This window comes from Pomacea canaliculata, linkage group LG4, assembly GCF_003073045.1.
Source record: "Pomacea canaliculata isolate SZHN2017 linkage group LG4, ASM307304v1, whole genome shotgun sequence".
Lineage (NCBI taxonomy): Eukaryota > Metazoa > Mollusca > Gastropoda > Architaenioglossa > Ampullariidae > Pomacea > Pomacea canaliculata.
Window position 1 is genome coordinate 8540063 of NC_037593.1, and position 14254 is coordinate 8554316.

The following is a 14254-nucleotide window of genomic DNA, read 5'->3' on the forward strand; positions in this document are numbered from 1 at the left end:
TGTGTGCACATAGTGTATGTTCAGGTTTATTTTATAAAAGATGCATTTCACGCATTCCATAAAAAAGTGTGTGCTCAAATGCCTGTATATAAAGGACTGAGGCTGTCTTCAGGGATAAAAAAAGTCAAAGAAATGTTCACTTTAACTGTAACCGATTCTTTCACTTCACCCAACATCAACTATCATCGTTTTCTTTGGGGTTTTTTTTTAAATTAAAAATAAGTAACAGGTTCTTTGTCCCATTCAGTGCAAGAAAGTCATTTTGATACTATTACTATATTTTTAGGACAGATAGAAACTGCTTTCGCACCAGTGAAGCAATGATGCACGAACAGCACAAAAACTCTTGCACAAGCTCACAGAAGAAAGAACTGAGCCTAAAGTAAATATGGCTCTTGCATTCCTGCGTCTGCTCTCCTCCCACCCACTTGTGAAACTTGGCATGAATAATAAATCTCTGTCACTTGCAATAAAATGTTGCAAAGCTTTTCATAGGAATCATTTGTAAATGAATGCCCATTAGAACTGCCCTTCGAAGACAATGTCTGCAATTACAAAATCAGAAATCAACTTACCCTCCAATCACAGTCACGTATGTAGTGACAATAAGTAAAATAACAACAGCCACTGACTCTGTTCTTGTTAAAAAAAAAGTTTCCCGAAGGCAGTGCAGGTTAATGCCAAATTCCTCTGGCACTGCTCTTTCCCAACACAACAAGTAAACCTGTTCCTTTTTTACAGTTCTGTGATCTATCCTTAGTATATTTTCTCATTATTCCACATTACAAACAAAAATATAAGATCATACAACAATCACCCTATGAAGAAAAATTCTGCACTAAATACCAGTTCATGTGAAGCTTTAAAACAACAATATAATGAGAGCATGTTTGATCATCAAAAATCAGATGCAAGGTCCTTTCATGTTTCAACGAATTATAATGGGACCAGACCACCAAACCAAATAGATAGTGGGGCAACCATCCCAACCCAGCAGGTCGCAGAAGGCAGATAGCTGTGGCCCCCAGATACAGAGGATAACTGTGAAATAAGCTATATATATGGACGAATAAGCAGTCCTGGACCAAACAGCAGTGAAAATCACCTGGATGGGCAAAGCAACTAATGGTGCCGTTGCTTTCCAAACATGCTTTGAAATCCAATATGGGAGGGTCATCATGCCCCCAAAAGCTGCAGTCTAAGCTTTTAAAACTCCTTCCAATGGAAAACAAATAACTCCTACCACCACCCAAGGTTCACAGGGCAGGACATAGCTTATGAGCTAAGGATGATGCAACCCTAACAGAAGCCTCTGAGTGCTAAACAAAAGGCAAGGACTGCACAGCATATTCCACAATACCACGCAAACTGTTCTTGATAACATGTATAGGGATAAGAAAGGAAAACTAATGGCTAGTAAAGAGACAAAACAAAAAATACAACAAAATCACTATTAAGCAATGCAAAAGGAACAGCCAACAAGAAAACTGAACTAGAACATCATCTGCATCAAAACAACATCAACACCTGCTGCATACAACAAACACATCAATTGGAAGGAAAATCCTTCAAGATTAGAGAGTAAATGGCATTTAGAAGTGACCCCAAAAAAGTAATGATATGAGCCATAAATGACTTTAATGCCAGTAAAACCAAGAAATAAAGAAGAAGCTGAATGAATCTAAATTAGGGTAATCACAAGAGACAAGCATAAATGTTGCAAACTACTATTGCCCCTATGATAAGATGATGTACTTGACACAATCCAGGTACTGGAAAGCAGCTTCCTCAATTCTGGGGACTTTAACAGCCAGTCCCCTAGCTATAACACCGTACATAAAAAAGGGAAAGAGACTGAAGCTTGGTAAGATCAACAACTTATCTTAGCAGTGGTGTAGGAAGATGCTCGGTTCTGGGGCTGGAGGTAGGCAACTCCATCTTGACAGTGAACAACATTTGTTCTTGCACATTACAAGGAAAAAAAAAAAGAGGAGATGTGTGAGTGCAGGTGTGCACACACACACACGGAAAAACACGGTGGTAGCATCACAAGATAGTTTGTTTTGAATGTTAAACAACAAAGCAACACTTAACAAGAAACAAAACTCATTGAAAAATGATTCCCCAGTTATTGCGATCACAAGAAATTATGTAATATTCAAAATATGTTGAACTTTAACATTATATTCATCACATTTCAGGTTTGCAGGTTAGCGTGCTCCCCACAAAAAAGGAATCCTGTCTTCTTTTTGTAATAGTCTTTCTTTTTCCTTTCTTTATATTAAGGGCTAAATGTAAAATAATATAAGTATTGTAACCCTCATAAATTAAGGTTTATTTCTATCTCTCTCTCTTGGGTCCTCTACTTTTTTGTACTTTATGAAGAATCAAATAAAGCACTGGACAGGGGTGATGGGGGGGAAGCAAAATGAAATTCTTGTCCCCTCAGAATCTTTGCTTTCCTGGTTCCTACGCAACTCCTAAGTCAATGATCCCTTGGACTGCCAACTTTCTACTAATGCTACTCAAAGCCAACATAATCAAGGTAGCTCTGGAAGCCATACCATGAGAAGAAGAATTAACTCCCCTGCTTGTCTGAGGAGCTACAAAAAAGGTACATCAGGAGCTGACCACGGCAAAACAGGAGTTAGAAGTCCAAACAGGCCGCAGCCTTGATGACAATGGCAGCAATGGGGAGCAAATCATTTTCTAAGAAAAATCTTTTCCAGGGAAATCAGCTGCAAATGCATCTGGACAAAACTATGTGCATGAAAGCAGTATCTTAATTCAACATAATCTGCTTATGAAAATCAGGAAGGAAGGAATAAAGGGAAAAAAGTTACGCCTATGAATGTGTGGTACAAGATATCACAGTAAAAGAGCTTAAGAGAATGTCAAACAACTTACAAAAAGGAATTCCCAAGGGACAGATCACGTCACAAACGAAATGTTACAGCATTTTGATAACACTCTTTGCTAGATTATCTCAATCTGAGGTGCCATAAAGCTGGAAGGAAGCAAGGATGAAAGGCATCTCATGAGCACCAGGAAGAAACAATATTTTTTACATAACACAGAACCTGCACACAGTCCCTGTTTGTGCACATTAATGCTTCCATCCCACCAAATTTCACAAAACTTTTATTTGCTGAGAAAAGCACTAAAAATTAGTCACTGGTTCACCCTGATCCAGCATGCAGCACTTTCAAAACTTTAACACACACTAAACCCAACTCTAAACTTTCAAATAACACTCTGACTAAAAGTTAACCTCTCAACCCATCAAGGTCCCCAGTAAAATACATAAACATACTCAACAAAGTAAACAGTCTAGCAATAGGTTTTAGCACAATCATGGTTCACGTTTCTACCATACATCTTTGATTAAAATATTGCACATAATCACTTGTTTGCTGCTTACTTTTAATGTTCAGCTGTCAGTTATCATGTCCCTACATCTATGCTAAATGCAAGATTTCTGACAAAAACTCTGTCAGAGCTTTTCCTATGTAAAAAAAAATTAACCAAAAAAACATTAAAATATTCAGTTTCCACATATACCCTCCTCCCTTTTTTTAAAGTCATTCCAGATTTCTAAAACCCATACATACATCTTGTAACACACCACCATCTATCACGCACATAAAAATGGTGCAGGAAGGGAAACGGTTGAACGGTAAGGGGTGTGGGGGTGGCCCTTCAAAGCGAGGTCGGAAGTCCCGCTGTCCCTGTTTGCCTGGTGGGCTTCTTGTCGACTTACCGACACCCTCCACACCATCACCATCATCATCACCACCCTCCTCAGTCTGTCTACTGGCGGACAACGACACCACGGTTAACAGCAACTCGCAAAATCGCGCGAGGGTTGATGGCCTTTGCAGAACCCCGTGCGCTATATGTTGCTGCTAAATAAAGAAAACTACAATAAATAGAAGGGCACGGTGGTGGAAGACATGCACGACGAACATTAACGACACTCACCGGTCAAGACACGGGTCTCAAACCACCGGGCTTTGAAGCGGAAACAATGTAAACAGATCCACCCGACTGCCCATACGTCGGCTCCCGAGCTTGGCGCTCCAGTGAGGAGGGGGCACGCCCCCCACCCGGAGTCTGCAGACGCCGGTAGTCGCCACGTCTGTCACTGCTGGCAGCCCAGCCGCTATATATAGCACGGTGCTTTCTGTCTGAAACCCTTGCGTCGGGGCTGCCGAGGCGGTGACATCTACTTCCCCTCGCGCAACCTGGCGCGTGCATGGACGTCATGGCTGACAAATCACTTCGCTTACAAAAATCTCGCTTTCACAGATGTTGAAACTCTGTGTGTGTGCGCGCGCGTGCGTATGTGTGTGTGAGAGTGCGCGCCCATCTACGACACTTGACTAGCCTTCAGTTTGTTTTTTTAAAGCCGGAATTGAGAAATTTCACAGTTGGGAGCACTTGATCGCCGTTTGCACTCGAGGCATTACGACATGGCGCGCGAACATTCGAGAAGCGGCGTCTGCTCTTGTGTGCGCAGGCGCAGCACAGCCGTGGGACTGGTATCCGGTCTTGGACTGTGGTGACGTTCCTCACACAGCAGATGAAAGGGTTTCTGAAGAATGCCGACCAGGACCATCAGTGGCGATGACTACATTCACCTTCAACTTCACCATCACCAACTCCTGACCTCCACCGTCTCGACGACCCTGGGAATGCGGTTGTAAATGACCATGGCAATGACCCTATGGGCGACCTCGGTAAAGTGATAACTACCTCAAACGAGCGCGCGTGCACACATACACACATTCAGGAATCAGAACCACCATAACAGAACCAAAAAAAAAAAAAAAAAAAGGATGGGTGTGTGAAGTGACTGGGTTTCATCACTCATGTATTGCATTATTCTGCATTCCTGTGTAACGACAGACAGTCTTGACCCCTGTGTCTCGCCAATGTTGCCTGGCTGCAATACCTGCCTGTCTAAAAGGTCTCCCTTGCATCACAGTCTCGATGTACTCCTGTGCTCTCAGGTAGCATCATCTGAGACCTACCTCCCGGGCAGACAGGTGCGGACTGACCTTTCGCGCTTCCTGCCAGGCCAGTTGTTGGTGCCAGGAGAGAAATCCACCCGCTGTCAGACAAAACTGAGGCAAGGCCCAGCCTGGTCTCTCTCTCTCAGGGCAGGTACACATATGCTTGACGAGAGGGCAAAGCTACATACATACAAACCACGACTATCACGACCTTTGTCTTCTTCTAGAGAGAAGGTGACTTCAACCACTTCACAACTATTTCTAGTGGATTCCGAATCACGCCAACTCTGCAGAAACAGTCACTTGTGCCACTTAGTAAACACTTATGATGGATTCCTGTCCGGTCACACTGATAGCGCCACTGAGCCATTTATCACTCAGAAAAGAAAAAAAAAAAAGAAAACAAATGAAAAGCCGGAAACTTTGCATAAACAGCAAAAATTAATCAGTGATACAATTTAGTAAAAATATAAATATTAAACCAACTATAAAATGTTCGTTAAAACACCGATTTAATGTAATCATGTAAATGTTTTTGTGTTAACTTCTAAAGTTTGAAAGTTCACACACGCACTGTCGAGGATAGAAATCAGAAAAGCGCTTGACCCAAATGACTGAACTCTGAACCTCTTTGACTTGAAATCGTGGTCTAGCACTGATGTTCGTGTCTGTCGTAAGAAAATGGAAACAGCAATCTGCACTTTCGTTAGGCTGCACTGAGCGGCTGAATTGCCCCTACTTGGAGCTTGCTGTAAAAGGGATGATCAAAGTAAGCGGGAACGAACATTATTGCCCCTGCCAGATACATTTCTATGGTGCGACCTTAAAATTGTCATTCAAACAGCAGATGAGACGAGTTGAATGAGTTGCCTTCATGGTGACACACTAACTCTGCTCGTCTGCACGCCCGCCGATGCACTTCCTCTTGTCTTGAGTGGTAATGTCCAGGTCAGACTGACAACGAACAATTTGTTCGCATTATCTGTTACTCAGATTTAGGGAAAAATGAGTTTGCATTGAGCTTTTACCCAGTCAGGAAACAAAACTTAACCCTAGTAGATCTTTAAAGATGCCAGCTGTCGATATCGGCGCATGCCACCAGCGAAGTATATCAGGCTACGACTCAACACTCGCCAGTCTTATCTGCAGCATAGCTGAGTTCATAACTCAGGATTTCAGCCACCCCACCCTTGTAGCTACCCGCCCACCATCCCGCTGTACTAGGATTATTCCACGCAAGACGTCTGTTACAACTTCAATTGTTGACCTGTGACCTACGAGGTCATGACTCTACACACTGACCCTGACACGGCACAATTCCCAGGCATAGATGGAGGGGAGGAGGTTAGACATGTGATTAGGGTGACATCGGGTCATGACTTCGACCGGAAACAACCAATTGAGAGGCAACACTTGGACAGTGAAGCCTCTAGAGGGCTTACAAGTAAATTACCAAATTACGAAGCCACGAGGCCAGCAAACCTGTGGACAGCAGATTCTCGCTGCGTGTGAAGGGTGGTCACAGACACGTCACACACCCACAGCGTGACTGCTGCCACCTAACTAACACTAACCATGACACCACAGCCTCGTCAACGCCTCCCTAATGTATCCTCCTAACATGTACCACGCACCCACCCACTGCGCGAGTCAAAGCGGTCTTGCGCAGGGTTGGTCTGCGCACCTGTCAATGGGACAGTGTCCAGACACCACCTGTCCGATATAATGTAGAAGCTTGAAACTTGCCTCCCCTCACTCTCTCTCCCACCCCTATAATTCAACCCCACCCATCTCTTCTTTCTTCCAGCTCCATTCCCTCATAACTCCAAACACTGATGTCTCCGCAGACTGACCACCATGAACAAAAAGCAAGGAAAGATGGAGACAAGGGCGTGTGAACCTGACGCAAAATTATTATGATAAAGGGGGAAAAACCCGATAAATCTAAAGGAGGGCAAAAGTATTTAAACGATCCCTACTCCTCCTCCTCCCCAATCTCCTGATTATATTTTTGCAAGTCAATAATGTCAATTTTTTTTGTTAAAGGGGGAATAAATCTGGTGGTAGGCGTCTTCTCGCGCACCTGCGTGACCCTCCACAATGCCTCTCACGATCGAAGATGGCCAGCACGACGAGGCGGTGAGGGATCTAATCGAACATTTTCCTATCCTCTCGGGCCACACACACACATGCGCGCGCACGCACGCACGCCCCCCAAAAAAATCCTTTGGCCATCTCAGAAGACAAAGTGCCTGTGTCAAGCGGAGAAAAAATTCGTTTGCCCTCGTGACAAACATGTTGACAGGGAAATGTGCTCTTGATTGACTCACAATATTTCGCAACGTTGATGCTGCCTGTTGCGATGACATGGGTTCGAACAGCGAGGACTGGCAGCATGCTGAGTTCGTTTCCTAAGCTTCACGGGAAGTACATCAGTTCACGAGTGCGGAAATTAAGAGGTAGGTGCAACACACAACTGCCACCTGGCATGCTAGTTCTAATGAAGTGAACAACATTTTCGTTCTTAAGTGTAAAGAAAGGCTTTTAGTGCCTCAGCAGCAGCCCCCGACCCCCTACACACTCCTGAGATTCAACCTTTGCCACCGTCGTATCTTCCGCATCTGACCTGAGAGGAGGGCTACACTGATAGGTGCACGCGGATTAGGAACAAGGAGAGAAGAAAAACAAACATGAAAGTACTTGTAAGTCCACAACATTCATTCGTGAAAGGAAGCCAGACTCCTCTAGCCCCTAAAACACAGATTTCTCATGCGGCGATGTCTGCTTATCACGCCACTGTCTGTCAGAAGTGCATTTACATCCGGGCGATCGAGGTCTGCTGACAGCACGTGCATTCACGTGGTTCTCCCCCCACCTTCCCCTGCACGCCCCTACCTCCGTTCCCCCATCCTCCTGTATGCGAGGCTGCTAGATACAGACTCAATCAAGTCGCTGTCTTCGATGCCAAAACCAAGTCTTTGTTCGTTTAGGGTAACGGCGACTGTTAAACAGCAACTGAAAACAAACTCTGAGGTCGTCGTCAAAGTCGGAGGTAGAGGAGGTCTGAGAAGAGAAGTGACTGGGCGCAAGGCTTTAAGACTTCGTGTACCCACAGCACACCAAAGTGAACCTTCAAAGACCTTCAGAGAGCAAGGCTATGTAAGGGTCCTATGTACGGGGACAAATATGGACCAACGTTTAACCAAAGGTTTTATATAACGGTGCTATTTAAAGGAAGAAAAAAACACTTTTCTCCGGGGCTTAGAGCCGAGAAGGCAGTGTGCAAAATCTGATGACATATATGTCTGCAAGTAAAAAAGCAGTTTTTCCCCCATAGCAGAAAAGCGTGTGCAAATCACGTAAGAGAGCGCCAAATCACGTACGAGAGCGATAAATCACGTAAAGACCATTTGTCCCGTGGGAAGAGTGGGGTCTGTAAACTTTCCCGATTTGGCGCCTGTTTGAAAATATAAAAAAGTGTGTTTGGGGCTTTTTTTAAAATGTCGGCGGTCTTAACACCTGAAATGCGTTATAATACGACACGAAAAGCGGAGACTTCGCTGTTATTTACCCTCTTCGTCTTCCGTTCGATCGCTAAGTTCAGGGGTGGCGAACGTCCGGTCGTCATGAGGTCTCGCCTCGTCAAGGTAACCGCAGGCTGGACTCAAAATTAAATAAACGAAGAAGATTTTTCATAGCAACATAAATGTATATTATGTGAATCATAATAAGAACGTAAATTTTGAGGGGCAAGCAAGGAACGTCCATTACGGGATAGATAGGATACATACGAGCACATGACGGGACAGACACGTATGCTTCACGTTGGCTGCCCGCGGCCCGTGTGCCTCCTTTGGCGTTGAATCAGAGGACAGCTAGTACCAGGCAGGATTTTTCAAATGTTTCAACAGTTTTAAAAACTACGGCTTGACCAAATACAAAAAGTAAAATTTTAAATTGATAAGTTTTGGATGGCCCGCGAATGATTTTATAAATATCCCAATGGTCGTTGGCGGTTGAAAGGTACCCCACCTAAAGCTTATCTATACTTCAAGACAGCCTTCAGGGATGCAGTTTCCTCCAGGTTCCTTTTACTTCCCCCGAGCTTTCTTTGAAGTGGGATGCCTACTGGTCATGTGGAGTCTCTGTCGGTCTTCGGTGGGAGGGAGGAGATCTCTGGAAGATAGGTATGCCCCTGCTCCTCGGGTGGTCCAGAGACCAGGTGTAGCAACGGTTAGTGCCTATCACCAATAAAGTGAAGGTGGGTGTCCAGGGTTCAGTTCTCGTCTGGGGCACGCTGTTCTTTTCCTGCATGTGGATCTGTTTACAAAGATTTCTGCCTTGCCATGACATAGTCTGATTCCCCCCTCCTCCTCCGCTGGACATGGTATTTATTGCTGATGGTCTGCATGAATTCCTGGATTTTTCTGAGTACTAGTTTTAACTCACGGCAAGTGTTAGCGTGCGTTTGAGAGTTTCGTCCCAGGGGTCTCCGCAGAATAAGAAAGCTTTATAGTATTCTTCTAAAGCTATGTTATGTTAGACGAGTTCAGCTCGAGTGCTGACAAGAGTATTGGGGCCTGGTGCATTCTCGACCAAAGTCTTTCTTTCAGGGAAGAACTGCTGGGCTTCAGACAATTTTTTTTTCTTTTTTTTTCTTTTTGTATGGCTCTCCAACCGTCTTTAACCGTGGAACAGTTCTTCTAGGACGCTGCCTGTTTTAATTATTTATTTTATTGCAAAGCAGTCTGGTGAAAGTCACACTGCGAACAGTGAACCGTTTGGCCCTAGTGCCGCCCGCCCTGTAGCTCTCTGGCCCATCTGTTAACCGCCGCAGACCAACATCGACGTCGCCAGACAGACCACCAGGGTCAGGCGCCGCGACCAGCGCTAAAGCTGCGGCATCAGCCTGCGTCACCGACCCAATGTAAGACGACAGCTGTCACAGGACATAAAACCAAATATTTCCCACGACTGATGCAACAAGTTAGATGTTGCCTTTCATCAAACATCTGTTTACATGGCTGGCTGCTTTGCCGTGATGTAGCCTTAGTTGCTGGCTCGGCGTATAGCACCAAACACCTTTCATCACTTTCTTGTATCCCCTTCCCCCCTCCCAACTCTTTTTTTAACTGCTCAGATCGCGAGTGACACTTGGCGGTGACATCTGACCTCAACAAGATGAACATATTGATGTCATGACGTCACTGGCATCTCCAGTCTGCTGCACCCAGGGTAGTAGGGCTTTTCAGTTAGAGTCCTGCTGAGGACGGGCACAGTCGTGGTCATCACAATGGCATCACATACTTTTTTTTAATAATACTGGTAATCAGTCAATTTCCTAAACAGAAACACGACATTTCTCACTTTCCAGATGGAGGCTGGCAGACAAGGGAGTCGCTTTAACATCCTCGTGAATCTACCGTTGGTGACACCCTTCATGCTGCCCAGACCTTTCTCGTGTTCACAACTCTCGTCTAGTTATGGAAATTTTAAAATCAACTATGCACAACCTGTAATCAATCGAGCACAAACCTTTATATGCAGTCTGCGATCCTGGAAACCGGTGGATTTAATAATGAAGCAATAATAAACCGTCCACCGACACACACACACAGAGTATCGACTGACCTTTATGCCGTGCCCCAGACCACCGGTCGAAGGTGACAGAATGTTGCAAATGTCGCGAAGTAACAGCTCAGTCACGCAAGGTCTAATGATGATTTTCATTATTATTTTACAGAAGCAAATAACAGACTCGGACAACTTAGCAACTGAACAGCGGGCATTCATCCCAGGTTCTTGCCAGCGTTCAGATGATTCACAGAACATCTCAAAGAAGGTTAAATACAAAATTATCAACTCCATTAGAACTCTGATCGACAGCTGCCGAAGAGGCACGCACAAGCCAAAAAAAAATTTTTTTAACTAAATTTTCTGGGGAATTTTCATGTTTATGTCTAGCTAGGGGGGAGCAACTCACGCTTACCATTCCTCTCCAAGCTCTTTCCTCTGAGCATCTCTCTAGTGAAGATGACCAACGACCTTGACAACAGTTCAGCTCATCTCCTTACGACCTGTGATAAGGACGTGGCGACATTTCCCGATGACATGACAGACGACAATGCCGATGTGACAGGCGAATAACGAATTCAGTGCGACGCAAAGCTTCTTAGACAACGAGGGGACTGCTCAGCAGCACTTGCCGACTGACATGGCACAGACAGCCAAGTACCCCTGGTGTGGCCACAAGGGGGCAAACTGGGCAGCAGATCTGGAATAAGACCTGACCGCCTTGTGCAATAACAATGCGCCTGAAAGAGTTCTCTGGCCTCATAAGCATAACCTTTGCCCAGCAGTAACAGGCGGCGGCCGAGAGCAGCAGCAGCATCAACACTTGAGTCAAGACGGGCAGCAGTCTCCAGCCAGCCTTGAAGAAGCTCAGCACCAAGGTTCAGCCAGCATCATGGACGGCATGGAGGTGATAACAATACACAAGAAAGCACATCCGCATGAAGCACCTGGCGACCTGCGCGAGGCGAATCAGTCATCTGCACCAGTGTCGCAGGCCTCGCTTGGCATCGATCGCACATACGGCCTGGAAGACGCCAACGCGCGATCAGGCATGACGGTGGCGTGGACGTGGGAGGGAAAGCGAGGAGTCCAAAGGGAGGGACACCTGTTACAGACACTGAAACACGATGATCCTTCCTTAGGTCATGTACAGCGTAGTGCGATGACAGGTTGCTGACCGAAGCAGTAGTAGTAGTAATCCGCTTGTTATCTTCTCCAGTAACACGCGCATGTCTGAACTAGCTGTCGTCAAGCCTCAACCCCCTCCCCCCACCTTTTGCTCATCGTCCTGCTGCCTTTTCAGCAAAACGTTTGGACATGCGCGAGGCTATTTCGGGCGGCTCAGCGCTGTGACCTCACGTTGCGACCTTTTTACGTCAATATAGTGCGAGTCCTTGTGTTCCGCCGAGTTCTGTGCAGCTTACTCTGTGCCCGTGCAGTGCGACGAAGGAGAAAGTGGTCACTCGCACGCCTAGCCACTCCTGGCTGCAACACGTCATTCGAAGGGATGTCTTTCCCTTAAAAACCGTTTTTCAATTTATTTTTTTGCGCTGGCTTACACTGTGTGTTAGCTCGCACGTCTCCCCCACCCCCCCCCCCTTTTTTTTTTTTTTGACTGTTCGGCAAAGTCCAAAGCTATCCTTGTCACTGCTTTAGTGTAGCTAGATGACCATTTCTCGACGGCTTTATACCATCCGTTGCTGACTAGCCCCTTCCTCGATCGTTTTTCGAGATCAGCAAAACCGACAGTTTGTAAACAATTTGTGAGCGCCCCCACTGCCCTCCCCTACCTTAGCTATCCCCTCCGTGAAGGCGCGTCAAAGAATTTTTTTAATTAAACGTCTGTGATGATTGATGTTGGGAAACAATCAAAAAGCAATAAACCATCACGTCTGCCACACGTGACCGACCAACCGACTGACCGAACGCATGAGTGAATGAGTAAAGGAGTTCAAGTGGAGGTCGCAAAGTTGAACGTCCGCATCGAAGTACAAACTCGGGTGCGTGACAAACATACCACATGATCTCAAGGTGCTAGATTCTAGAATAAGCCGTTTGTTTACGAACAAAGAGTTGCTTATCAGTGACAAGAACAGTGCGATACAAGGTCACAGGTCTGGGAACGATATGGGCCGGAACGAATGTCCATTTATCGCGCTTATCACATATAAATATTTCAATTTACCCTTGCAGCTATGCCTAGACTGCGGAATAAATATCTACAGAACCTGATTTACAAGCAGATTTCCGAGGGACGGAAGTAGGTTATCCTAAGAAGAAAAAATAAAACGGACCCCCATCCCAGCCAGAAAAATAAAATTAATAACTAACCAACACCATGCTCTCACTCGTGAATCTTTTCTGTGCGAAACAGAGAATACAAGTGCAACAAACAAAAAAATTGGCATAAAATAACAAGAAGAAATCTTGCACAGCACGGAATCCCGCGCTTCAGGCAATAAATGATAAACATTTAGACATCGTTAAATAACGTTACTGGCGAATGATGTAATAACATGCATGAAGTGGATTATAAACGGTTTTCTAAGAGGTGAACATGAAGGTAGAAGCCTGCTTCTTATAGCACGAGCTTTCCTTTCGTAAACAAGTGTGTGTGTGTGAGTGAGAGAGCGTGTACGGGTAAGAGACCGACATCTTTGGTCACTGCAACAGAAGAACACTCAACATCTCAACGACCTCCGACCTATTTCCTGAGTGCCCTAGTTTCTACAAGGGCGGAAAAGTCTACAGGAATGACAAGCATCTACTGCAAACGTGGGCTACATGTGCTCTTCACACACAGTAGGCGCTCACGCCCGTGTATCGGTGATGCCTGTTCTTTTGTCATTCACTTCATCCTGCATTTGCATCCCTCGCATCCAGTGCAGGTGTAAGGTCACAGGCGCAGAGACTAAAGCTGTGCGCCTTATTAAAGCAGCGTTGGTCACGTGCAATTCCTTAGAAGCAAACAAAAGATAGATCATCTGCTCGGAGGAAATAGTTTAAGGAAGACGGTATGGAAATAACTATGATACACGCGCGCGCACACACACATACACTGAGAGACAAATTACTAAACAAGCACGTCACTTAAATGCTGTGATCGGGGGCTTGATACAGACATCGCTGCCATCGTGTTAGCACTTCAATGAGCTCTGGCATTCTGTCATACCTGCAGACCTGTCAAAACAAAGGCCGAAAACCCTACCTGAGCCACCCCGCTCGCTGACAGCCCGAGTCCCGAGTAGGCCACATACGTTCCACGAGTCTTCTGGTGGACCCCCTCCTTGACCACCACCGCCGCCCGACCGTCAACAGCGATCGCTCCACGACAATACACCGATACGTCGACGTGGTTGCTGTTACTCTGGCTCCGTCTATGCCCATCGCACCGCGCGCTCTCTGACTCACCTCCCCCCCTTCTCGCTCTCCAGAGCAAACTGGAACCAAAAGGACAGCGAGATGCCTGATAATGTCATGGAAGGAGAGCTGTTTAGACGCCCGCATCATGAGGGAAAGCAAGTGACGTCACAGAGCTTATATTAGCGTTCCGTTTTAGACGTTACTACTTTTTCTTCTACATTGGCGTGGTCACGACGCACCCGGGTCTGCCGAGAGCAACGCCAAGACATGAGAACGTGAGCTAATTACGTCATGAACTCCTT

At 45.7% G+C, this 14254-nt stretch overlaps 1 protein-coding gene and 1 long non-coding RNA gene across 5 annotated transcripts in view; both read right to left on the bottom strand.

The window, feature by feature from the left end:
• Window positions 1–14254, bottom strand: part of LOC112561728 (sterile alpha and TIR motif-containing protein 1-like) — a 35378-nt gene that overhangs the window by 12882 nt on the left and 8242 nt on the right. Inside the window, exon 1 of one of the 4 annotated variants that reach the window (XM_025234360.1) lies at window positions 11005–11868. The exons of 2 other annotated variants lie outside the window; for them this stretch is intronic. In XM_025234360.1, coding sequence (XP_025090145.1) covers window positions 11005–11035 — 31 coding nt within the window. In that variant the 5' untranslated portion in view covers window positions 11036–11868. Of the gene's footprint in view, window positions 1–3981; window positions 4142–11004; window positions 11869–14254 lie in introns of those variants that run through there. One more of the 4 variants, XM_025234361.1, reaches the window with a different exon arrangement.
• LOC112561729 lies at window positions 212–3967 on the bottom strand. The gene is made up of 2 exons (XR_003098717.1): window positions 2565–3967; window positions 212–1938 (listed from the first exon to the last, which is right to left on the bottom strand). It is a non-coding gene; the product is annotated as an uncharacterized LOC112561729 (long non-coding RNA).